The sequence below is a fragment of the Typopeltis vanoorti genome, chromosome 15 (genome assembly GCF_054136105.1).
Source record: "Typopeltis vanoorti isolate ZY-2024b chromosome 15, IOZ_Tvanoo_1.0, whole genome shotgun sequence".
NCBI lineage: Eukaryota > Metazoa > Arthropoda > Arachnida > Uropygi > Thelyphonidae > Typopeltis > Typopeltis vanoorti.
The window spans coordinates 74036026-74063060 of record NC_143563.1 but is presented as its reverse complement, the minus strand read 5'-3'; the positions used below and the strand labels follow the sequence as shown (position 1 = coordinate 74063060).

At 36.5% G+C, this 27035-nt stretch overlaps 1 protein-coding gene across 1 annotated transcript in view; it reads right to left on the bottom strand.

Annotated features, from left to right (window-relative positions):
- The window catches only part of Pldn (biogenesis of lysosomal organelles complex 1 subunit pallidin), a 73538-nt gene that overhangs the window by 31306 nt on the left and 15197 nt on the right, over nt 1-27035 (bottom strand). The window contains exons 2-3 of the mRNA XM_090405526.1: nt 24889-25069; nt 12296-12389 (exon numbers count right to left, since the gene is read on the bottom strand). Coding sequence (XP_090261652.1) covers nt 12296-12389; nt 24889-25066 — 272 coding nt within the window. The 5' untranslated portion in view covers nt 25067-25069. The remainder of the gene's footprint in view (nt 1-12295; nt 12390-24888; nt 25070-27035) is intronic.

Genomic DNA, 27035 nt, shown 5'->3' with positions numbered 1-27035 from the left:
TAAATGTTGTTTTATCAGAACATATTCTTATGCCAGATGTAGCATACAGCTACCTGTACTTCTGTATTGGCAATTAAGATTTAATCATCTGCATATTTATTTCTTTAAACACTGTCGTTCATTTAATATAAATATATACAAGGGCTGTTCAATAAGTAATAAGTAATAAGACTAATTTTACTGTCGCGAAACCACTCATCACAATATTAATTTCTGTGGAATAAAGAAATGTTGCTGTCTGTATTAACAAAAGAGGTTGATAGAGGCATATACAGGCTGATGTGCCAGAGTGTCATGTGACTAAACACAAGCTTCTTTCGGCAAGCTGCGACCAGTCGTCGAAATGGAAGCATCCTTGGAACAGCGTTATGCGATTAAATTTTGTGTGCGTTTGCAAAAATCGGCATCGGACACTTTTAACATGATACGCGAAGCTTTCCATGATGAAGCAATGTCAAGGGCAAGTGTTTTTCGCTGGCATAAAAATTGTAAGGAAGGAAGGCAAAATGTGGAAGATCTTGAACGTGAGGGATGACCTTCAACGTCCATCACAGAGACAATGATCAACACAGCAGCAATTATCGTCAAGGAGGATCCCAGAATTACAGTACACCAGCTGCATGTTGTCCTGAATATTTCTGTGGGAAGTGTTCACTCAATCATGGCTGAACATTTGGAACTGAAACGTGTTTGCGCCCGATGGATTCCCAAACTCTTGACACCGGAGCAAATGCAGCATCGAGTGGATGTGTGCACAGAATGGAAAGAAAGACTGGAACAATAAGGTGACAACTTCTTAAAATGCATCATTACAACAGATGAAGTTTGATTGTATCACTATGACCCTACAACGAAACAACAAAGCAGTGAATGGAAGCATCTGTCTTCGCCTACCCCCAAGAAAGCAAAAACTATAAAATCGGCTGGTAAAGTTATGACCATAATGTTTTTTTGACTACGAAGGCATTATTTACCAACATGCTGTAGAGCCCGGGAATACTGTAAACGGCTCATACCATGCGGATGTTTTACGGACAATGCTACAGCACGTCAAAAGGAAGCGTCCATTGCTGAAGAATGGCTTCTTATTGTACCACGATAATGCAAGGCCACATGTTGCTGGTGGTGTAGTGGACATTTTGCAGAAGAACAACATAGATATCCTACCACACCCTTCATACAGTCCTGATCTCGCACCGTGCGATTTCTGGCTGTTTCCTCAGCTCAAGAAACCACTAAGAGGCCACCATTTCAAAAGCAACAAAGCATGTGTAAAAACTGCGGAGTCGGTTTTGAAAGAACTCTCAAAAAACGGACTTTCACATGTGTTTAAGAAGTGGATGCAACATTGGGACAAATGCATCGTGTCTCACGGTAGTTACTTCGAAAAAGACCATGTAAATGATGACGATTAAAGGTAATCTATTTTCTGTATAAATATAGTCATAACTTACTGAACAGCCTACGTGTGTGTGTGTGTGTGTATACACACACACACACACACACAAGGGTGGTCTGAAAGGTTCTCAGCCTAACAATGAAAACACAAATTTATAATTTCAAAATGATTTTTATTTTTCAACATAATCTCCCTTAACATTAATACATTTATTCCAGCGATACTCCAGCGCCATTAACCCGCCCCTGTAGTGGTAGTGGTTCTCAGTAAGATCTGCAAAATACCCCTCTACAGCTGCAATCATCTCTTGATTCGAAGAAAAACACTGACCAGCAAGGAAGAGTTTTAGTTTTGGAAAGAGATACAAGTCAGAGGGAACCAAATCTGGGGAATAGAGTGGATGTTGCAACAATTCATAGTGCAGATCCCTTAATCTTCCCATTGCCAAAACACTTTTGTGGGCAGGTGCATTGTCCTGATGAAAGATGATTTTTATCTTCTGCAGACCGGATCTTTTCTCATGAATTTTTTCGTCAAGTCTGGTTAAAAGATTGGAATAATATTACCCGGTTATTGTTTTACCCTTTTCAAGATAATTAGATCTGCAAAATACCCCTCTACAGCTGCAATCATCTCTTGATTCGAAGAAAAACACTGACCAGCAAGGAAGAGTTTTAGTTTTGGAAAGAGATACAAGTCAGAGGGAACCAAATCTGGGGAATAGAGTGGATGTTGCAACAATTCATAGTGCAGATCCCTTAATCTTCCCATTGCCAAAACACTTTTGTGGGCAGGTGCATTGTCCTGATGAAAGATGATTTTTATCTTCTGCAGACCGGATCTTTTCTCATGAATTTTTTCGTCAAGTCTGGTTAAAAGATTGGAATAATATTACCCGGTTATTGTTTTACCCTTTTCAAGATAATTAATAAACAAAATGCCTTTAGCATCCTAAAACACTGATGCCATAATTTCCTGCTGAACTGACTTTGTCTTCTTTGGTGCTGAACAACTGGCTTCTGTCCACTGTTTTGACTGCTGTTTGGATTCTGGTGTGTGATGGTGAATCCAGTCTCATCCATAGTAATAAATTGATGCACAAAATCAGTTTTATTCTTGTTAAAATGCTCTAAGCACTGTTCAGAGATTTTCATGCAAATGTGTTTTTGATATACGTGAGCAAGCACGGCATCTTGCGTAAAGCTTTTTCATTTGCAATTCTTCATGCAAAATATATCCTACATGTTCTTTTGAAATGCCTATAGTCTCAGCAATTTCATGCACTTTGACTCGCTAGTCATCTAATATCATATCATGCACTTGATCAATGATTTCTGGTGTTGTTACACTTTTTGGATGTCCTTCAGGTAGATCAATAAATTGATGCACAAAATCAGTTTTATTATTGTTAAAATGCTCTAAGCACTGTTCAGAGATTTTCATGCAAGTGCAAATCTTGCGTTAAGCTTTTTCATTTGCAATTCTTCATGCAAAATATATCCTACATGTTCTTTTGAAATGGCTATAGTCTCAGCAATTTCATGCACTTTGACTCGCTAGTCATCTAATACCATATCATGCACTTGATCAATGATTTCTGGTTTTGTTACATTTTTTGGATGTCCTTCACGTGGATCATTCTTCAAGGCTGGTACGGCCACATTTAAACTCAGCAGCCATTTCTTAATTGTCGAAAATGAAGGAGAAGAGTGCCCATAAACTTTTATGAACTTTGGATGAATTTCTTTTGGCGTTCAACTTTCTTTTACAAAGAATTTTATAACTGCACGATACTCAATTTTATCCATTTCAAAAGGGATACAGACACCACTTTTGCTTCAGACAGCTGTATAAAACAAAGTACTTGATAGAATGACTTGAAATTTCACATCGATGCTTATGACAGATGTAAAAACTTAGAAAAAAAAAATCTTGCTGATAGTGTTGCCATCTATGGTCGAGGCCGAGAACTTTTCATACCACCCTTGTATACACACACATATGTATACAGTAAATCCTATTTTTACGTTCCCGCAATTTACGTTTTCCTGCCATTTACATCATTTTCCGTTGGTCCCGTCTTAAGGCCTATTCTTATGATATATTGTTTTCCCACCATTAACAACTTGATTTCCCATGATTTGAGGTTTTTTCTTGAGTGGCAACACTGATTTTTGAATCGAGTTCCTTTCATTCAAATCGATTTCTGCAGAAATCTGCACATTTCTGTTCCCAGATGGCATTGCTTTCAGCTGTAGTTTCGTTTCCACCATCACAGTGACTTTCATGCTTGCAGCAGTGATGTAGCAATGAGTGATACCGTGATTTTTCAATCACAGTACGAATTGATACCATGAAGTTTTCTTATCAGTAATTTTAAATTGTGAGTAGCTCGTGGCACCCATAACGTGTTGTGATGCGATTTCACATTCACAGTGCTGTATTGACATTGTGAACAAGGATCATACAGTGAAATCACATTCACACTTCTACCAAGTAACAGTTTTTACTCGTGAATATTAGATATCAGTGAATAAACCACAGTTCATGAAATATCGCTTCACTAGCTTGCAGCGTTGGTGTTCGTAGTCGAAATTCAGAAGCACGTGGTATATTGCAGAATTTCTGCTATGTAATTTGGCGTGTGATAGTTGCTTTCAAATTGCAGTGATGGATGATCCATGTTAATAACATGGAGAAAAAAAGACAAAAAATGTATTTCGGTAGAAGAAAAGATGGCAATTCTGCAACATGTAGATTGGCATGCCGGAACACATGTGCAATTAGCAAAAGACCTTGACTCTCCGTGTCCATTTTGAACACGATAGTGAAAAACAGGTCAAGCAATGAACTCAATGAAAAGCAATCTGGCACAACGTCAAAAAAACTAAAATATATCAGATATCGACATACGATGAATTGGATAAACTTGTGGCAGAATGGTTTGTTTCTACGAGAGTGTCAGGTATTCCAGTCGATGGTACTATACTCCGAGCGAAAGCCCTTGAATTTGCTGCAAGGTTGGGGATTAACCACATCGCTGTCAATATGGATAAAATACACCACTCCTCTACACTTCATATCCAGCATATTTCAATATAATATCAATGGTATTATAATTTTAATATGCACTTCGCATCCATGGTAACCTGGACGTATATATACGTCTTGGCCGGTTGGTTGGTTAATGGTTTTACTGCGTCAAATCGATTCAAGACTCGTCACAATATTGTGTATAATCAAGTGTGTGGAGAAAGTAATAGTGTTGTAGGGGAAACTATAAACCAGTGGAAACATGAACTAAAGACTATTATTCAGGACTACGAACCAAAAAATATTTTCAGTGTTGATGAAACTGGGCCTTTTATAACATTCTGCCAAGTAAAACATTGTGTTTTAAAGGAGAGAAGTGTCACAGTGGAAAACTCAGCAAGCAGAGGTTAACTGTTTTGCTGATGGATCAGCAAAATTACCTCCACTGGTAATTGTTAAATTTAAAAAGCCAAGGTGTTTTAAGAACATGAAAAATCTGCCTACTAAGTATGATGCAAACAGCACAGCATGGATGACCAGCAGCATCTTCACAACCACCATGCATGCTCTGGATGCTAAAATGGGGGTAAATCACCACAAAATACTACTACTACTACTGCTAGACAAATGTCCTGCACACCCTGAAGATCTGCAGCTCAGAAACATTAGATTAGTGTTCTTTTCCCCTAATTGTAGGGAAAAAGTTTTTCCCCAATTGTAGGCTTGGGGAATTGTGAGCTTCAGCTATTAGATCTGATCATCATCCATGCATTTAAACGGAAATACAGAAATATGCTTGTTGAAAAAGCTGTGTTTATGCATGATAATGGTATGGACCCAGAACAAATGACCATATCAATCCTTGATGCCATGCATTATGTGGCCAAAGTATGTTACTCCTGAAACCATATCCAACTGTTTCTGGAAGGCAGGAGTTACGCTTGTGGACGAGGAGGAACAACTACAGGAGGAAGAAGAAGATATGTCAGAGCCCAACAACTGGTATGTGATGGATGAGTCTTCCTCATATCAAGACTATGTTGATGCTGGTGTGATCACATCAATGGTACCAAGTGTAGAAGCCATCCTTTCCAACCACCTTGGTGAAGAAGAAGCGGAAGAAGTGATTGAAGAAGACTGTGATCAAGAACCTACCATCCCCCTACTAGTAAAGAAGCAATGGAAGCTATCTCTGTTTTGAGGCGGTATATTGCAAGTGCATCAGGAGACGATGGGGCATTTAATGCCTTGTACACTGTAGAGATGCAGGTGGAACTTATAAGAGTGCAGAAAAAGCAAAAACAATCAACAATTAAATATTTTTTTAGATAAATGTAAGTAACTGTAAATTCATTTATTTCCAGTTATTAAATTTTGTAATCTAGTAGTAGAGTTACTAGCAGTAAATCATCTTTTAGCCTTTTTTAATGTTTTTTACATTTCCTGCTATTTACACTTTTTTTCAATCAGTACCCTGGAAAGTATAAAAAAGAGGTTTTACTGTATATGTTAAAAAGGACTGGTGATAAGCTACATTCCTGCTTTACTCCTCTATATTTATCATTCCATAAATGTGTCACTATGTTGAAATGTTGAAAGTTTTTTCACTTGGTTATACTCAGGGCTGGCGCTACCATTTAGGCAAACTAGGCAACTGCCTAAGGCGCAAAACTTCAAGCTATGCTTTATTCATACTTTACTATAAAAATATCAAAATTAAATAATGATATATGATTTAGGTATCAATTCTTTTTCCTTATCCTTCACACACATCACACTATTTTACTATTTAACTCTCGATTCTTTTTTTGTTCCTTACCTAAATGATTTGAACTTACCGCTATTTAAAATTCAGTTAAGATAAATATTTTAAAACGTTAACATTTTAAAATATTAAATTTTGATATTTTAAAACTTTTTTTTTTTGTAAATGAATTATAACAGAGAATTTTCAAATTAATTAAAAAAGAAAATAAAAAAAGCCCTATTAATTTAGCCTGAAAGACAATTTTATTTTGTTTAATGTCAATTAGAAACATTTTAGTTTATGAAATAAGGGGAGCACTTGTAAGCTTTGCCTAGGGCGCAAAATAACCTGGCACCGACAGTGGTTATAAATAAAGATACCAAGAAATTATATTCTTGGTTTAATTCTTAATCCAAGTGTAAGCAAACAAAGTTTCTCCACGAAATAACTTCACAACTGGGCTACTTGTATATAGAGCAGTGGTGGCCGGTGAAATTTTAAGTGGGGGTGCTGCCTATACAAAATAAAAAATTTCAAATATTGTAACTAATATTTGAAAGAGTGTGTTTTGTTCTACTAGATCAAAGTCTTTTTCATAATCTATGAACAGGATAAATATTTAGGTTGAATTCTCTGTTTTTCAATTAGTTGGTTTAAAATGAAGAATGCATTGAAACATGAGCAATCCTTTCTAAATCCATTTTGCTCATCTATTAAATGTTTTCTATAAACAGTAGTTTATTTTCTTTTTCAATATTATTATTATACCCATATAATAACATGATTTGAGGCCAGAACTTGCTGGTAGTTCCCAAGGCAAACAAAAAATTTTTTCACAAATCGTTTGAGTACTCAGCAATATGCAGATATTGCTAAGTACTCAATAAACTGCCTAATGAAATTAAGTCTATAACTTCAGGATACTCTTTGAGAAAAAAGAATGAGAGACTATCTCACGGGACTATATAATGTGTGCTGTCATAGATAGCCATTTTAATTTATGAGTAACTGTATCGCATACATTTGTATTTTTATAGTAACCAGTAAGGCTACAGCCCTTGGTTACATGCACTATACTGTTCCTTTTAATATATTTCCATTTTCTGTCCTTTATTCCTATTATTTATTGTATTATATTTTCATTTGTGCTACTTCGGCGTTAATAAATTTCAATTTCAACTAGCAACTAATTCTAGCAATCCATTCCACTCTCTGTACATCTAGTCTGTACATCCTTACTCTTACCAGGGATGATCCCTAGTTCTCTATTCATCATATATTGAAAAATTTCTTTTATGTCAATTATAAGGCTGAGTTATGATTATGAATTATAGAATCCATTTAATAACATAAGTTTCTATCATGTCTCCTCTTTTCTGCCAATCAACTAAGCTTTGCAATCCACACACCTTCAAACTTTCCTTACAGGAAGCAAGTATTGAAAAAGCTACTAAGCTTTTATCTCAGGAAGATGCATTAATTACTGCATCCTCTTTATTAAAACCTCATCTACCATAAAGCAAGCATAAGAGACTTTGTATGTCTCCTAAATAATTACTAACCCAAAATTAAGTTTAAGCTGAAGATCGAGAAGGATGACAAATTACCATTTTATGATATACTTATATATATTAAAATAAAAAAATGGTGAAGGCATAACATTAGATGTCTACAGAAAACCAATCCGCAAGGGAAGATACCTAGGTGCCAGCCTATTTCATCTTCCTTAACAAATGTTAGGTACTATCACGATCTTAAAAACTGTTAAACATTAAGAATGATGACCCAAAATGGAACAAGAACCCTTCAAAATGGCCATTTAGGAAAGTTAATAAATAAATTATTATCGGATAAGCCAACTGGTTCAATTCCAGAAATTAATTATAAAGGTACCATTTCTTTACCTGACAGTAGTGGAACGTCAAGACAGATAATTATTAAAAAAAAAGCAATGTCTGAATAGCCTTCAAACCTGTCCACATCTTACAAAACTTCCTATGTTTGCCTAATAGCATTCCATGTTCATGAGGCAAAGTTTACTTCAGTCGGACTGGTAGATGTTCTGAAATCTGTAAACAAGAACACAGGCAACAATGGGTATAAAAGAAAAGAAAGAAGTGGTCACATTACACATGCTTTCTCTTTCACCTAACTTTTCTCTTAACATGAGATGGATTGGCTGCTTGTTTCCCTGTCTTATTTAGAACACGTTTTCATTGGGATGATTAAGGAGTCTTCTGAAGTGATTCATTCAGACAGCACCTTATACTTCATAACATACGAAGTCTTTAATTTGAGTAATTTATGAGACCTCTACCTTATTATAAATTTCTTTCATTAAAACATAATTGCTAAAGTGTTCAGATCTTGTTGTATGGTCTTTAATGCTTTTCCTGATGATGCTGTCAGCTAACTGATGACAAACATGCCAAAGGTTTAACCTTATAATAACTTTATTATTATCATCATCCTAAAACACCACAGAGATTGTTATGCATTCCAATCATTCACAACTCTTCATGCAAAAAAAACTGCTTTTCACTCCCTTGTTCATACCCTCCTTATATAGTTTCCAGGGAATCTCCCACCATTTTATGAAAAACCTCTTTGAAGTTAATCCTATAACAACCCCTTACTAACTTGTATGTTAGCATTATATCTTCCCTCCTATCCATCAGACTCTGCAAATTGCTTATTCCTTTAAGGAGTTTTTTCGGAAGTCGGAAATATTTATGAAGAAACCAAACGTATGCTACTGAAAAGAATACTAAACCATTAATTTTCCTACATCATAATTTATTGCAAATTTAATTTTGATTATTAAATCCATAATTATTCTTTATATTTCACAATTTAAAATAAGTTCTGTTAATATTTTTATTATTTGAAGCAACAAATGCAATATTTTGTTCTGATTGTATGCTGTATTGTTTTTTAAATACAATGTTCTCAATGAAATTAAATGATAGTTTTAATATATTGAAATGAAGGATATTATGGATTCATCTATATTTTATAGCCAAATATAAAAACAAAGTGAAGGTTTTAAAAATTTAGAAGTGAGTGTTCTTGACAGCTGGGCTGAAGGTCTGCTGATGTAAGCCTCCCAAATTTGGGGAAGTCTCATACAACCAAATCTGTTGAGGTTTGGAGAGTTTTCTTAGGGCTGAGGCTGATTCCATAAATAGTCTTTCGAATTTGTATTTGCTACGGTGTATTACTATAGCTTTCTTCCACTATATTCTGTGGCGTGTATCCAGAGCATGGTCTGCAAGACCAGAATGGCTGTACTTGTGAAAAGCTATGCTTTGCTTCGGGAACAAATTGCCACCACGCAGTTTCTCTTAGCGGACATTAACAAAGCTATTCGTCCTTTTGAAGAAGAGTTTTCGTGCATTTTAAATCACGAGCTTTGGTCAATTTTACATGACGTCTCATGTACCGCTGCAGACAAAGAATTTGAAAAAATATGAGGTCGACAGATGAAAAAATTAAAAAAAACTCGACCGTCAATCCAAAACTTCCTACCAACACCATAATCAACCTTCCTTCAGTTACCCGGGAAGCCTTAAGCACTCAATGCTCTTTCACATGGCCACAACTTCACCATTGCTCCCAGAAAAATACCTAGTGAGGACATTATGATCCAGATTGAATGCAGAACCCACCACCTTCCAAATCAAATCGCCAACAGTGTAAGACTGGATGTAGCTTGTGCCCTCTCCAAAGCAAGACCACCAAAAACCAACATATCCAACAAGGAATATAAAGCTCTGCAGGAAATGAGGAATAACAAAGAAATGGTCATCACCAAAGCAGATAAGGGAAATACAACTGTAGTACTTAACCAAAAGGACTACACAGGTAAGCTTAATGCTCTTCTATTAGATCGGGCTACTTACATATCGAATCCAATCCCAAACTCACTAATCAGAAAACTTCACAGGCTCCTTAAGAAAGTCCTGTAGAAGTTACCAACAGGTTAAAGCCGTTTAACTCTATACCCCCCCCCCCCCCATATTTATGGACTCCCAAAAATAAATAAAGAAAATGTGCCATTATGTCCCATAGTGGATGGCATTGATTCCCCCACATACAAATTAGCTAAACATTTGGCCAAAGCGCTCGCACACTATACTGGCAACACACCATCACACATAAAAAAAAACTCATCCCACTTCAAAGCCAGCATAGAAAACCTTACACTCCAACATACTGACATAATGGTCAGCTTTGATTTCTCCTCATTATTCACAAATGTCCCACTCAAGGAAACTTTAGAGCTAATCCAAGCTAAATTTTCTCCCGATATCTCAGCCCTATTTCAGTTTACAATGAACTCAGGCTATTTTGTTTGGCAGGGAAAATTCTGCAAACAAATAGAGGGGACAGCCATGGGTTCACCACTCTCCCCACCCTTGGCCAATTTCTTTATGGAGACCTTTGAAGAAAAAGTCTTAGCCTCTGTTCCACAAAAACCAACCTTATGGCTTTGCTACGTTGATGATGTGTTTGCTATTTGGCCACATGGCTCTGATATACTCCTCTCCTTCTTAATACACTTAAACAACCAACACCCCAGAATCAAGTTCACCCTGGAAAAAGAGGAAAACAACAGCCTCCCTTTTCTAGACACACTAGTCATCTGCCAGCCTAATGGAACCTTGTTTTTCTCAGTTTATAGATAACCCACCCATACAGGCAGGTACATTCACCAACAATCCCCCCACTCCCTCACAACAATATGGAGTGGTGAAAACACTATACAACAGGGCTAAACTAATCTGTTCTAACAACATGGCCATAAACACTGAACTAAATCACATCCTCAACACTTTCTCAGCCAATAGCTACCCCCCCCCCCAAAAAAAAATATTGAAACCTACAAACCACAACTCCCCTCCACAACAAGGATTACTCTAAATCCATCACCATTCCCTACATCCGAGGCTCCTCGGAAAAAATTACCAAAATCTTCAAAAAACATGACTTGACCTCCTGTTGCAGATGATACAAAAAATTGGCATCCCTTATCCACTCCACTAAAGACCAACTACTTCCCCTAGACCTACTTGGTGTATACCAGGTCCCTTGCACTGTAAACTGTCTTACTTTGGCCAAACAGGCAGGACAGCGAATATCAGAATTTCGGAACACAAGGACTACATTCGTTTTCACAAGTACAGCCATTCTGGTCTTGCAGACCATGCTCTGGATACACGCCACAGAATAGGGTGGAAGAAAGCTACAGTAATACACCATAACAAATACAAATTCAAAAGACTATTTATGGAATCAGCCTCAGCCCTAAGAAACTCTCCAAACCTCAACAAATTTGGTTGTATGAGACTTCCCCAAATTTGGGAGACTTACATCAGCAGACCTTCAGCCCAACAGCCAAGAACACCTAATTAGCCCGCTGGGGGGGGGGGGGGGGGGCACCAGCAGGACTTTTAGGAGAGCAATAGCTTCATCACTTCATTCTCAGTTACTGCGTTGTAGTGCCTACGTGCACATGCCTTTTTTGTGAGTTCCTTTTGAAGATGGCTACGTGATGTTGCCGAAATATCGGAAATATTTATTAAAATGTAATTTAATTTATATTTGTATCTATGTTGTCAATTCCTTAAGTAATTTAGTAATATCTAAGTTTTGTTGTTTTTTTACTACTTTCCACTTAAAATTTTTTTAGATGAAAATTAAAAAAAATTTCCACTTATTATTTTCGATTCAGGTAGAAATTCGTAAAATTAAATTGTATTATTATTTAATTTTTTTTTTTAATGTTCAACTGGAACTGACAGAAGAATAATACAAAGATATGGAAAATTATATCACTATGGTATATGCTTCCAGGTCAGCATTTTTTTTTTTTTTTTTTTTTTAATTGCTGCATGTTTTTAAGATGATAACACTACTCTTGGAGGAAAAAAAAGTGCTATACACATTAACTAGATATCAATCACTTCAAAATATCAGCAGTTTGTACTAGCAACAGAAACACCAAAAAATGCAAGCTGGGTAATCTAGCATTATCAGCTTTACAACACCTCAGTGGTTTACATTTAATCAAACAGTTTCAATATTTATAAAAATCCCAAGATTAAGAAACTTACGTTAACTCTGAGAGACTTCCTGACATTGATTTTAAATCTTCAACATATAAAGATAAGAGTCCTGTGGCTAATTTCTCGATCACCTCTTTTGGAACTGAAAATAACAGCACTAAAAGGTCAATACAGATAACTAATCACAGCAGCTTAAATATTAACTAAATTATTTTATTAACAAATGCTATATATGTTAAGTCATGCAACATCCAGAATCCTGAAGGCTTGATGATGAAACAGCATAATGGCTTCACATATTTATTCTATATTCTGTAACAAAAGTTGGGTGGAAAAAGATTTCAACAACAATATCAGTTTTTATTTAATTACAACCAATTCTGAATATTTAAAAAAAAAAATAGTTGTCATAGTATTTCTCTTGTTTAAGTTTGTCCTTAACTATGGAAATTATTTTTTTTTTGTTCAGGATGAGGAAGTTGTCCCAGTGTCCTCTATGCACTGTACTTGAAGAAAAGCAATAATTCAGCCATTCATACTCACTTGTACTGTTGTCTTCTTCAAGTATTGAGTAAAAGTCAAATGACCTGCAATTTGCCCCATAATGTCTTTTCTTCAAAACAGTTTTAAATAAAAGTCTAATATGTTCACATCTTGGTTGATAAAGTGAACAAAATTTCTGCTCTCGAACCAAGAGGCTGCAAGTTTAAAACCTACTGAAGGCATGCATATGTGTGAAATGTCTTTTTGGCATCCAGTACAAAGACCACCAAGAAAAGAAGACAGGGATGCAGACTACAGCTCATTTGAACTCTCTCATGTAAGAGAAAGGTGAACAGGATGAATGTGCATGCCTTCAGTAGGTTTTAAACTTGTAAACATTCTCCTGTTCACCCTGTGAATAGGAGAATGTTTATATCACCCTGTTTATAAACAGGGTGATGACTTCTCTGAATCCTGAGTGCTATGGCAAGTGCTGTGCAATCATCTGGGGCATATACATGATCATTTTGGTGGTTAAACGATTTTTCATTTGTGAAAATCATCTTATCTGTGAAGACAATATCTCTGTGTCTTGTTCGCATACTGCTGGAGAAGTGCCTTTGTTATCACCTTCCACCAAATAAGTTGTGGTATTAGGAAGTGTCCTATAGTACGACAACAGGCTCGCACCTCTAAGTCATCAGTTAGTATACATGACATCATGTTCTGCATTCTCACAAAATTACAGTAGAGGCATGCTTTTACAGCCTTTACGAGGTGCTGCATCTTAATGCAGGATGGTCAATATGCTCTTTGGCAGTCTACATCTTCTGTATTATTATAATGGTTAATAGATGAATACACAAACATCCTACTGATCCCGAGTATTTTTAGCATGTTGAAAATAACAAGTGGCTGCATTCCAACCTTGTGAAGTGCTATTAAAGCTACAAGGTGTGACAATTTAATTCCTGGAATGCAACTGTAAAAAACCTATGTTCAGAACTATACATTAGTGGCTACTGTCACCTTCAAAATAGTCCCCTTGTGTATTTATACACTGGTTTAGACGGTGTTTCCATTTTTGGAAACAGGCGTGAACTCTTTTTCCGGAATACTCTGGAGTTCCTTTATCACATTATGCTGGATATCAGCAATGTCAGAAAATCTTCATCCTTTTAGCACAATTGTTAATTTTGGAAACAGCCAGAAATCACAGGGACTAAGTTGGATGAATAAGCAGGATGACCTAATTCGGTAATTGATTTTTTTGGTCAGAAAGTCTCTCACGATGAGCACGCTATGTCTTGGTGATGGATGATTATAGTGATAGATGATCCACTTGTCAGGCCACAATTCAAGTCTTTTTCTCCAAACAGAATCTCGTAATCTTTTCAGCACCTCTAAATAGCATTGTTGGTTGACCATTTATCCCTGTTCAATGAATTCATAGCGGACTATCCCCTTGTGATCAAAGAAACACATCAGCATGGTCTTGAGCTGTGAACATGACATGTACTTTTTTTGGATGTGGCAAACTCGAGGTTTTCTACTGCATGCTCTGGCATTTTGTTTTGGGATTGTACTGGAAGCACCAGGTTTTGTCACCCGCAATAACTCTCGGAAAAACGTGCTCATTTGTAGAAAGATCAGTTGCAACTTGAAGCCACCGCTTCTGTTCGTCTGTCAAGATCTGAGACACAAACTTTGCAGAAATCTTTTGCATACCCAATTCTTCAGTTAAAATTACCCTGACTGTTTCTTGATTCATTTGCAATTCATCAGCCATCAATCGCACACTTAATCGTCTGTCAGACCATACCAAATCTCACACTCTGTTCACATTTGCATCCATCATTTTTGTTTTTGGCTGCCCACTGCTAGGGTAATCATTCACATCTTCTTGCCCACCTTTAAATCTCTTATGCACTCAAAGACATAACTTTTTCAGAGCATCCAGACCATATGCCACTTTCAATGGCTCCAACATTTCAGTAGCAGTTTTGCTGATTTTCACCCAAAATTTGATGTTAACACGCTGTTCCAAATTTCAATCACACATTTTTACACCAAAGTTTACATGCAGATCTCTATTGTTTTTGCAATAGGCAACTAGCAAATGGCTCTATCAGCATGAGGTTTATGCATGCATGCATTAGTTAAAACATGTACAAAGATTCATTTGACTCCAACCAAATCACCATATAGGCAACACTACACGGCCATTCCAGGAATTAAATTGTCACACCTCATACATAGTTCTCATAATCTCCACACTGCATGTTAACCTGTACAAAGAGACAAACATGTGAATGTTGGCTGCACACAGCAACAGTAAAAGGTCAAAATCACATGAATTCCACGTGAATGATAGCCATTTTATAGCAAATGACAGCCATGTGAATTTCATGGCAAATGACATCACAATTAGGAAATCATTTGCAAGGAAATAACATCCTAATTGTGACAAACAAGAGACAGAAGAAAATCTTACAGTGACAAAAGAAAAATAACTGACAGGAAATAATAGATTGCCAACAGAACACATAAAATTGGCAGGAAATTAAAACATAAAAGAACACAAAACAACACATGAAAAGTACATATGTAAACAATAATGGGAGAAATATAAGAAAGAACTAACTACATGCAGACTATACAATTAAAATCAAAAACTTGGATTAAAAAAAAAAATTAATATAGTTCACCCACAGTATACGCCCACAGATATGAGAGCCTTCGGCACTTCTGCGCATGTCAAAAGAAGAATCCATTCCGATAATAGGGTAATCAATCCATACTGTGGGATGAGTGTTTATTATTACACGTCGGAAAATTAACTTCTCTTTTATGATCATTGCAGTTTTTAAAGTGGTAACTATTTTGCTTATATAACAGTTGGAAAATTTTACGTATAAAGCACGTGATTTCGCGTGTTGGTGACAAATTCGTACATCACCTTATTGCTTTCTCCCCTTTAACATGAACTGACTCTTCTTGGCAGTCTACCAATGACAGCTCTTGCTTATGTGGTCAGACTATATCAGAATAGTTGTTTACCTTATGGATAAAAGAAAATCTATATGAAAAATAGCTCATTTTTCAAATACAAAATAAGCTATTATCCACAAAGTTTATCAATTAAACTTCAAATTAAAGAAATATTGTATACAGTATTGCCATACTGTGTACAATAATTCTGTATTTATTGCCATATTTCTTTAATTTATAGCTGGTTCTAAGAAAACAATATCAATTTATGTCAGCTGTTCATCACTGCTCTCTGTACACTTAGCAAGCTGACTTTTACATCAGCTGTGCCAATCACTTTCCATTCCCCATAAACTTACTACTGCATGCTGACTAATGTTCATTACTTGTGTTCACTCCTTCACTCTTTTTTTTAACTGGAGGTGACTATTCTAATATAAAACTGAGTGACCTAATAATTGGCTTCATAACTGACTATAGTTGAATGACTATAATATATAAAGAAGCCAGTAAAATTCTATTCAATCACCCTAATGTCAACAATAGTGATGGCCTAAAAATTTCAAAAATATGGACAGCATGCATTTGAACCCAGTAATTTAGTCAAAGCCAAATAACTGGGATAACACCACCTTTCAGGAATGCAGAAAACTGACTGGGTTTCTGAACTAATGTCCAATTCTCACCTCACATGGTACATCCCATTAGTAGGTATCTACTGAATACTGAACGAACAAGGATGGGCTGGCAATTTGGGACTCAGTCAACCAAATTATACTCTCTGTTGGCTTAAACCACAAATGCATATGATGTTACAACACAACGAGATTTTATGCCAGCTGGGACGTCACCCAATTAAACAAGATCCTTGCTGTTTTCATCTGGAAACCAACGCAATCAGTGAAAAGTCAGCTACTAGAACAAGCTCCAACTCAACATTCAGAAGAAGAACAAGAAACCCAACATCAGAAGAACTGAAGATAAGAACCATCAATATAAGGAATACTAATGAAAAGGAAATCAAACTTGCAGAAGAATTTGAAAAGTACCATGTGGACATAATTTGGCATTACTGAGACAAAGAAGACAAAAACAGCTAACATCTTACTAATTAATAAGATATTATTTTCAGGTAATAAAGATCAAGGAAAGGAAGATAAACTTCTTGATTGGAAGGTAGTTTCAAGTCGAGTGATGTGGGCACACTACAAAATGGAGAAATTGACAGTGAAGCTTATTTGTGCTTATGGTCTCACAGAAGGTTGCTCTAAGGAAGAAGTATAGGAATTTTTCGTATCATTAGAACAGCTGAGAAAGAAAATGGAAAAAGTGGTCCTAGTTGGAGATCTGAACAGCAGAGTAGGAAATGAATCCCACCGGGAATACAGGAACATTTTGGGAAAATTTGGAGAAAAGGGCAAAGCTAATAATAATGGCAAGTATTAACTGTACTTCTGCTTAGGACATATACTAGTCATTACTCACTATGTTTTCACATGGAGAGAAGATGCAAGAAATAAGAATGTCTCATTGACTACGCCATTGTTCATCATACAGAGGATTTGAAACTGGAAGCGACCATTACTTAGTACTAAGAAGGATAAAAATGGATATCCTATTGAAAATAGCAGTATGTAAAAAAGTTTTAAAAAGAATTCAAGTTGAGCACAATTAACAAATAAACTGCAACTGCAGACTCGACTATACAAACATTACTGGAAAAAAAAAAAAAAAATGAAACAAATTGCCACTGAGACTCCAAGAACCATTGGAGTCTCAGTGGCAAACTCTGAAGAAGACACCATTTCTTTCAGCTAAAGATGTATGTGGCAAAGTTGTATGCAAGGATAGAAAAGTAAGACCATGATGATGGACATAAGAATTTAAGGAAACAGTCCTGGAAAAGAAGAAAGCATACCAAAAGTTTCCAACAAATAAGTCGGCAGATGCCCTAAAAGAATACAGAGAAAAATGTAAGAGAGCTAAGCGACATGTAAAATTAGCTGAACAAGTCATCAGAAGAATTTGGTAAGAATATAGAAATCAAATATATGGAGGTTGGCAAAATGTTCTGGATGATATTCAAATAGCTTAGAAATGGAGGAAAGAGTGCTGTATAAGGAATCAAAGATGACATGAAAACTGAAGATAAGGATATCCTAGATTTCTGGAGTAATTACTTGGAAAGACTGTTAAACAAACAAAACAGTAACAGAACCATACTAGAAAATTTTCAAGAGGAATGCAAAGAGGAGTACATGTCAATATTTGAAGTAGAAAAGCCTTTAAAAACTTTAAATGTGGAAAGGCAGTCGGAGTAAATGATATTCAGCCAGAAATGCAAGTATGGAAGTATAAAATTTTGAGGTGGCTTCACTGCATAATTGAGAGGGGCCTGATCAGAAGGTCGAATTTCTGATGATTATGTGATGAATGTGAGAATTACAGAGAAATTTTTCTGCTGAGCATTCCAGGTAAAATTTATGCAAGCATACTTGAAAAGAGGTTGAGAAAGGTTGTGGAAGAGAAACTTGAAAAAGAACAAGCTGGGTTCAGGCCAAATAGAGGTTGTCAAGATTAGATTTTCACTTTAAGACAAGTAGTTGAGAAATCGTGGGAATATTAGAAGGATCTGTACTTAAGTTTTGTAGATCTAGAAAAGGCCTTGGACAATTTGCCCAGAGAAAAGCTTTTCAAAACACTTTAGTTATATGGATGAATGGAATATTACACAGAGCAATACATAGTCTATGTTCAAGTTGTCAGTCAGCAAAATGGAAGGAAATACAGGAAGATGGTTGGATGTAAAATCAGGGGTAAGACAAGGATGCCCATTATCTCCTCTCTTTCATTATTTATATGGATTACATAATGAAAGAAAGTGATATTAGGTCTGATATTAGAATTGGAGATGTCAAACTTAACTGTTTGCTTTATGCACATCATGTTGTACTCCTAAACACATCTAGTCCAAGTCTCCAAGATTCTCTAACTAAACTGAATAACAGCTATAACAAATGAAAATCAGCAATAAAAATACCAAAACTATAAAAGTAGGCAAGAACATAGAAAACTTCAGCTGAATTCTGAATGGACATCCTATAGAAAAAGTGAAATATTTCAGCTACTTAGGCACAGTTTTTAGTGAAGATGGCAGGTTAAATCTGGAAATAGACAACAGAATAAGCAAAGCTGGTATGGTGGGTAGCCAGCTGAATAAATTTATATGGAATAAGACAGAAATTAACCACAACACTAAACTAGCAATACAGTCTTCAAACCAGTTTTAAGTTATGGATCTGAGAAATGGTTAAATCTGGAAATAGACAACAGAATAAGCAAAGCTGGTATGGTGGGTAGCCAGCTGAATAAATTTATATGGAATAAGACAGAAATTAACCACAACACTAAACTAGCAATACAGTCTTCAAACCAGTTTTAAGTTATGGATCTGAGAGTTGGATTAGAGTTAAAGCACTTGATCAAAGACTAGAAGACCACAGATATGATGGTTCTGAGAAAAGTTAGGGGGTGAATGAATGAATTGAACTGAACTCTACGCCCGCTAGAGGGTCAGTCGTGTTTTTAGAGAGCTCCCGAAAGCTAAGTATAATTTTGAGTGAAAATTAGAATATAGGTTAAAATCACAATGTAATATTGTCTAATTTTGGTAGTTTGTTGTGTCTGTGATTTTGGTGTGAATTCCATTATTTAATTTAGTATTTAAAGATACGTTTCATAGATTTGAATATGGTGCCAATGCGACATAAGATAATGGTGTCCAAAAATACGACGCCATTGTTCAAAAACTATAATGCGAGAGAGTTTGTCCAATGTGATGTGTGTGGGATGTATGCATTCCCGAATGAGGCTGGAGTTTGGATTGAAAGTGATAGTGGTGGGAGATTTGTTAAAGGTAGTATTGTTAAAGGTAGCGAAAGAAAAGAGTGCTGAGTCAGTTTAGGAGTTTAGAAGGAGGGCCATAATTGCAAATGACATTATGCGCAGGTTATGCAGACGGTGTGGTGTGGAATTCATGGACGTGTGGAATGAGTTTGATAAGTGAAAGGACTTATACAAAATGGATGACCTGCATTTGAATGGACTTGGTGTGCGGAGACTGCAAAAAGTGTTGCTCAATGAAGTAAAAATGGATGTGCAGAACCAGGGAAACTAGAACTACCAAGGAGGGGGGGGGTGGATATGCGGACATCAGTGAGACAGTTGAGTGTAAGAATGTATATAATGTAACCGAGTCAGCACTAAGGACAAAAAATGGGAATGGGACATTTAGAATAATGCATCAAGATAGGTGTGGGACAAAGGGATCACTGCATTTCATGTATACTAATGTCACTGGCATTAGTGAAACATGGCTGACAGAAGATGATATAGTTAGTGGGATAGAATGTGTAGGTTATAGTGTGTTTAGGAGGGACAGAGAGAATAAAATGGGGGGAGGGGTATTATTGATGATCTGGAGCCAAGGAGAATTGAAGTTGTATCGCAGGATAGTGAAAGGAGCTCATTTGAGGCTATTTGGTGTGAGATTGAGACTGGAAGAATAAAATATACAGTTGGGTGCTGCTATAGACCAGGTGATGGAATAGATGGTGGAGATAGTATGCATAAACAAATTGATGAAATGAGTGGAAGGAGGGTAATTATTATGGAGGATTTCAACTATGGTAACATTGATTGGAAGGAGGAGAGGACACATGTGAGGAAGGAAATGGATTTTATTCATTTATTAAGGGATAACTATCTGAGACAGCATGTAATTGAAAATACTAGGGGTGTGAGAGTGCTTGACCTGGTAATTGCATCTGAGAAATTGACTGTAATGAATATGACCATGTTGCCACCTATTGGTGAGAGTGATCATAAGGTCTTGACCTGGACGGTGGCTAAAGGTGTGGAATTTTCGATTAAGACAGGGTATATATGGAATTACCGTGCTGGCAAGTATGACAAGCTTAGGAGATTGCTTGGATCAGTGCCATGCCATGTACAACTTGATAGAGCATGGGAAGTGGTCAAGGAGCATTTACAGGAGGTTATGGCTGATTGTATACCTAGGGTCCGAATAGTAAAACAAGTAGGGGTTAAATGGATGAATAACACCATTAAGCTTGAGCTGCAAAAAAAGAAACAACTGTGGAGGGAATTTAAAGAAAGGTGTGACCTGCAGGCACGTGAACGGTATAAAGTGCAGGCCAGAAGGGTAACGAGTGTGGTAAAAGAAGCAAAAGCGGATTATGAAAGGAAACTAGCTATGCAAGCGAAAGAGAATCCCAAACAATTCTTTCAATATGCTACGAGCAAAAAAAAAAAAAATGTACATGGCAAAATGATTTTAAGGAATGACAATGGTACGGAGGTCACTGAATCAGTCGATATAGTGGTGTTACTGAGCGCGCACTTTGTAAAAGTATATCATCCAGGTGGTGACATTGAAAAAATGAAGGGACCATTAGTTTATACGGGAATTGTGATGAATGAAGTGGAGGTGAATAGTCTATTACAGAACCTTAATGTGAATACATCTGGGATTGGATGGTATACCGGCACGGGTCTTGCGTGAAGCTGTTAAGGAATTATCAGTGCCCTTGACCATGTTGTTTAATCTGAGTCTCGGGTCTGGTTTAGTCCCGAAGGTGTGGAAAGAGGGGAAAATAGTTTCACTGCATAAAGGAGGATCCAAGACTACGGTTGCAAATTACCGACCGATCAGCATATCAGGAGTCGTTGTCAAGGTCTTGGAGAAAGTAGTCAAGGGAAAAATACAGGAATGGATTGATGAAAATGAGATACTATACAGGGGACAGCATGGCTTTGTGAAGGGTAGATCATGCCTCAGTAACTTGCTTAAGTTTTATAACAAGGTGACGGCTGAACTGGATAAGGGAAATGGGTTTACAGTGATACAGCTGGACTTGGCAAAGCCGTTTGACAGGATACCACATGGAATTCTAATCTGTAAACTACAACATATGGAAATGGATATAGGTTTGGTGAGATGGATAGGTGGGTGGTTGATGGAGAGATATCAAAGAGTAGTTTATTCAGGAGTAGAGTCCAAAAGACGGCCTGTGACTAGTGGTGTGCCGCAGGGTTCTGTTCTTGGACCACTGCTGTTTAATTTGTTCATTAACGATATAGGGAAGGATCTAAGTAGAACAGTTCATTTGTTCACTTATGATGCAATGTCGGGTAGGGCGACAGTGAATGCAGAAGATGTCAAAATCTTCTGCATTCACTAAGGAGAATGGATGTCAATGTAATGTGACAAAATGTAAGGTTATGCATTTTGGGGTGAAAAGATTAGCAGCAGTATACCACATTGGTAAACCTGTACTCCAAGAGATTGATGAGGCAGGAACTTGGGAGTGTTGGTGGATAGGGAGATGAAGTTTAGGGGGCACATAGCAAAAGTAGCTAAATCAGCTCATCAACTCACTTGGTTGTTGAAAAATACCTTGACGAGCAGAGACAAGCAAGTTATTGTACCTCTGAACCGAGCCTTGATAAGACCTCATCTCGACTACTGTGCCCAGATTTGGTCACCTCGGTTCCTTTTTGATGGGGAGGAGGTGGAGAGGATCCAGAGGCGAGTGACTAAGATGATAGCAGGTCTATGGAATGAACCATATGAGAGCAGGTTGAAGATTTGTGGGTTGCAGAAACTAATTGATAGGCAGAAAAGGGGAGATATGATTGAGACATTCAAATTGCTAAAGGGATTCTATAGGATTAATTCAGAGGATATTTTTGAGATCAGGACTGGTGGTGGGAGAACTAGGGGACGCCTGTGGAAGCTGGGCAAGAGTGTGGTTAGCAGGGGTGTTAGAGCTGGGTTCTTTACTTTTAGAGTGGTAAATGAGTGGAATAAGCTGCCAGAGTCTGTTGTGGGTGCTATGACGGTGAGCGAGTTCAAGGCAGAGTATGATAGATACTGTGAGAATGTATAGTTGTGTGGACAGGATGTTTAGGACCTCCCTCGATGAGTCTAAGGACTCCCTGGAGTCACCTGAAATAATAATAATGGCATGAATGGCAGAATCACATTAAAAATGAAGATTAGAAAGGACCTTGACATTATTAGCATTCAAGAATGTGTCAGCAGAGCTAATCTAAGGTGATATGGCCACTTAAATAGAATGGGTGGAGAAAAGTTAACAAAAAAGGTGTTTGATTCCATCTTGGAATAAAGAGACCCAGAGGAAGACCAAGGTCTAGGTGAACTGATTTAGTCAGAATTGCCTTAGAAGTATAAAATGTTAGATATGACAATACTAGAGTGCTCACAAGTAATAAACTGATTTGGAAGAAAATTGTTGATAGGAGATTAATAATGTAAACTTAATCATATAGTGCTGTCATAGTAATCTGAACACCCCTTTGGGGTACAGATCAGGAAATTGATGATGATGAACTTTTTTGTTCTAACAGGTGGTAATAATTAGGCCGGTAATCACAATGTTAACCCGGCGTTAGTAAGGTGGGGTGTCCCAGTTATTTCTTTCTATATCTTTGGAGTCTGCGACACCCCACCTTACTAACACCAGGTTAATAACAAGTGTAAGATTTTAAATAGTGATTAGGCCATCATTAACGCTATATCATTAAGGACTAATAAGAATTTGAACTCTGGTCATGTAAAACAGGACTGTAGATTTTGATGTAGTTCTCCCACCTTCCAAAGAAAACAGGCCAGTAAAGTAACATTTGACCAAATCAATGTTACTTTGACATACTCTTTGAATTATAATTTAACTTGTTTCTCTGTATATATGTGTATACTCTAGATGACAACCTTAATTACTTTAGCATGGTCAGTCTCCATAACTTTACTACTATAATGACTGACTGCTTAAGTTTGTTCATTTTGATTTTAATGGTACAAACAGGCCTGTGTAGCTCAGTGGAAGTGGCACTTGCATCCTCTGCACTTGGTCGCTGGAAGTTAGACTTAAGTTCAAGTCCAGTCGCCAACTGGAGGAACTTTTTCTAAGCCTTTCTTTGACCGGTTCTCGAGTTAGTCGATCTCTGGCACGGGAAAATGGGTTTTTCCTCCTGTAAACTCAAGAAAATCGACCGTAGTACCCACATTATTTCAAACAGTCACATATCTTGTTAGGGTTAGGTACCAAGAGATGGCAGCACTTTTTTGGCCAGCCCCTTCATCGTGGCTGCTATAATTAGTGATAGACATGGGCCAGCTATCTATGATTAGCTACTGGTGAAGACTGAACTGTCCACTCAGTCTCCAAAAGCTAAATAGGGTATAAAGGTCTCACCTACTCCTATAAGGGAATAAAAGGCATTAGCTTAATTTTTTTTTTATTTATGGTACAGACTGAAAATATTTAGTTTACTGAAGATTTCATATAAACAACATTAATTTAAGCTAATGTAAATTCCAAAATTTAAACATTAATTCTGGATTTTCATTTTTAAAATTTTGCACTCTACTAATCTCTTTTTTCTTACATGTCTCCTGCTATTCTTTGCATTTGTACTCTTCATGTCATTTTGTGTGCCTTGTATACAGTTCCTAATGATCCTTAGTTTGATGTTTGTGCGATTTTCCGCTATTTCCTTTGTTGGTGTACAGTTTCTGCCAAACAAACACTATTCTGTTGTCAATGAACAATTTCGTTTCTTTTGTTCTGTTTCCTGCCATTTCCTTTATTTTATGCAAATAGAGTAGGGAGAATCAATCTTTTTCCCTAAATTCACTACAGTGAATCTGTAACAAATTTTTCTATAGTTTGTGGGGATTTGCTATAGCAAGCATCTACTGTATATATATATATATATATGGCAATAATTTTATGACTCATCTCGGAGAGCAGAATTATCTCCCTTTCAAAACAGTATAATTATTTCAGCTCAACAGTAAGAACATATGACCAATACATCCTATAGTCAAAAATCACATTCTCTTCAAAATAAGAATACTTGAGTGTGACATTAGTTAAATATATTAGTTTAAAAAAAAAATATATATATATATATATATCCCATTGTATCCAATTTAATTGATAATAAAATCCTTTTTCTGTAATGTAAGGCAATTTCTTCACAAACGATCTTGCAGATATTTTAGAATTCTGTGACACGGTATTAACTTATTTTTTATTTGTGGATATAGCACTACTTACTCTTATTGTCACTATCTATTTTATTAACTATCTCAGGTATACTATCTTCTTTTTTTTCTGATTTGCAATCTTCATCATGTACTGAATAGAAGTCTCCAACAAGCTTCTCTTTGGTAAGTTGATCTGAACTGATAATTGGAGCTGAAGAATCAATATCGTTTACTGTATTATTCATCATTTTCTAAAAAAAATAATAACAATAATAAAAATAAAGAAAAAAGTTTTAAAATATAATACTTAACATTTTGAATACTTAGGTATAAGCAATTCTTCACAACTAGGCAACAATTGAAACTTTCTACAATAGCTATACAACAGTTAAAAAAAAAAACTTTTCTATGTTTAAAAGAAATAACAGCAATAGTGAAATAACAATAAACAGTGGAATTAATTCGTCATTAAAACTCATGTGAGCAAAATAACCTAGAATCAACTTTCCCATTGGTGTGCACATGTGAATATAACAGTGGAATAGCTTAGGTCTCATCTTTGGCACTCCTGCACTGCTCTGGTACATGAGGAAATCAAGAACAGTGTAGAAAGTGCAACCCACAACTTACCAGAGAATGAAGAGTCTATCCTTTGTTTTAAGTGACTCCCACTCGTGAAATGTTGAGAACCTACAGTGCATTAGTACTATGTTGAAAGTTTATTTTTCACTTAGTTAAACTATAATAAATTTAGTTTAATCCTTTATCCAAGTGTGAGCAAACAAAGTTTGCGCCTGAAAGTATCTTCAAGACTTACCCCAGTCCTGAAGATACTTTCAGGTGCAAACTTTGTTTGCTCACACTTGGATAAAGGATTAAACTAAATTTATTATTAGTACTATGTGTGGGTTAAGAGTGTTTTTAAATTTAAAAAAATTTTCTTGATATATTATTTTTTTACACAGTCAGGAAACCCTGCTCTAGATACTAAACACAAAACATGTTTCCAAGCCATTTCAGACCTTCAATATGTTGGCAGTGGTCTCACACTTGGTGATGAAATTCATCTCCAACCTCAAGACAATCACAACTATTCAAAATGCTTTCCTTTAGCTCAAATGGCAGTTGAGCCTTCTGGTCCCTTGAAGACTGTTGGTCCTAGATTCTGTCCCTCTTTGTTTCTGCCTCTCTCTCGCATCCTCACATTCTGATGATACCATGGTGATGTCACCTTCTGAATCTTTTCCTCCAACTCTTGTACAGATGACCAAGACAAATCACCTCCTACTGTAACACATATTATGCCTCCTCTGATCTTTCGTTATAAGGACATCAGAAAAATCCTTAACAGTCATGATACTAATAAATCTTCTAGTACAGATGGTATTCCCCAGCTGTACTAAAAACTTGTACTGCAGATTAATACAATCTTATATAGTCTATGCAAACTGTCATACTTATATGGCATCTAACCAAAAGCATGGAAGAAGCCTTTATCCAGCCTGTCCCTAAAAATAAGGGAGCCAAAAATCTGCCATTAAATTATCATCCCACTGTTCATAAATCAATACTCTTGAAAGTGATGGAGAAAGTCATGAACAACTAGCTTCTTCACTACCTAGAAACTCATCAGTTAAATAGTGATCACCAATATGGATTCTGCCACTCTGATTCTTGAGCAGACCTCCTCCACTAACCTCACTCACCTGTGGACACAGAACATTTAAAGATTTAGACAAACTCACTGATGCCTTCTCAACAAGCTACCATCTCATGTCTACCTCCTGCTCTTTGTGATTGGATTGCCAACTTCTCTGGTCACTCATTACATATCATGGTGGATGGCTTCTTCTCATCAATTTCTTTATTATTGCTAGAGTAACCCAGGGTTCTGTACTCTCACACACAATGACCTTCTCTTGCATACTTCAAATCCTATCCATAATTTTGCTGATGGTAGTACTCTTCATTCGAGAAACCTTCTAGTACTGGTATAATTCAGGATTCAAGATATTCCATAACGCATGTCTTAAACACTGATCTCCTTGCTACTCTCAAGTGAGATGAAAATAATCTAACGAATTTCAATGCTATTAAAACAGAGTCCTGTTTTGGCTATTATCTGAAAGAAGGCTCCTACTTCATCTCCTTACTTTTGATAATGTTCCAATTTCCAGTCAAAATCGCCCCCCCCCCCCGCTTCTTGGACTGACTTTC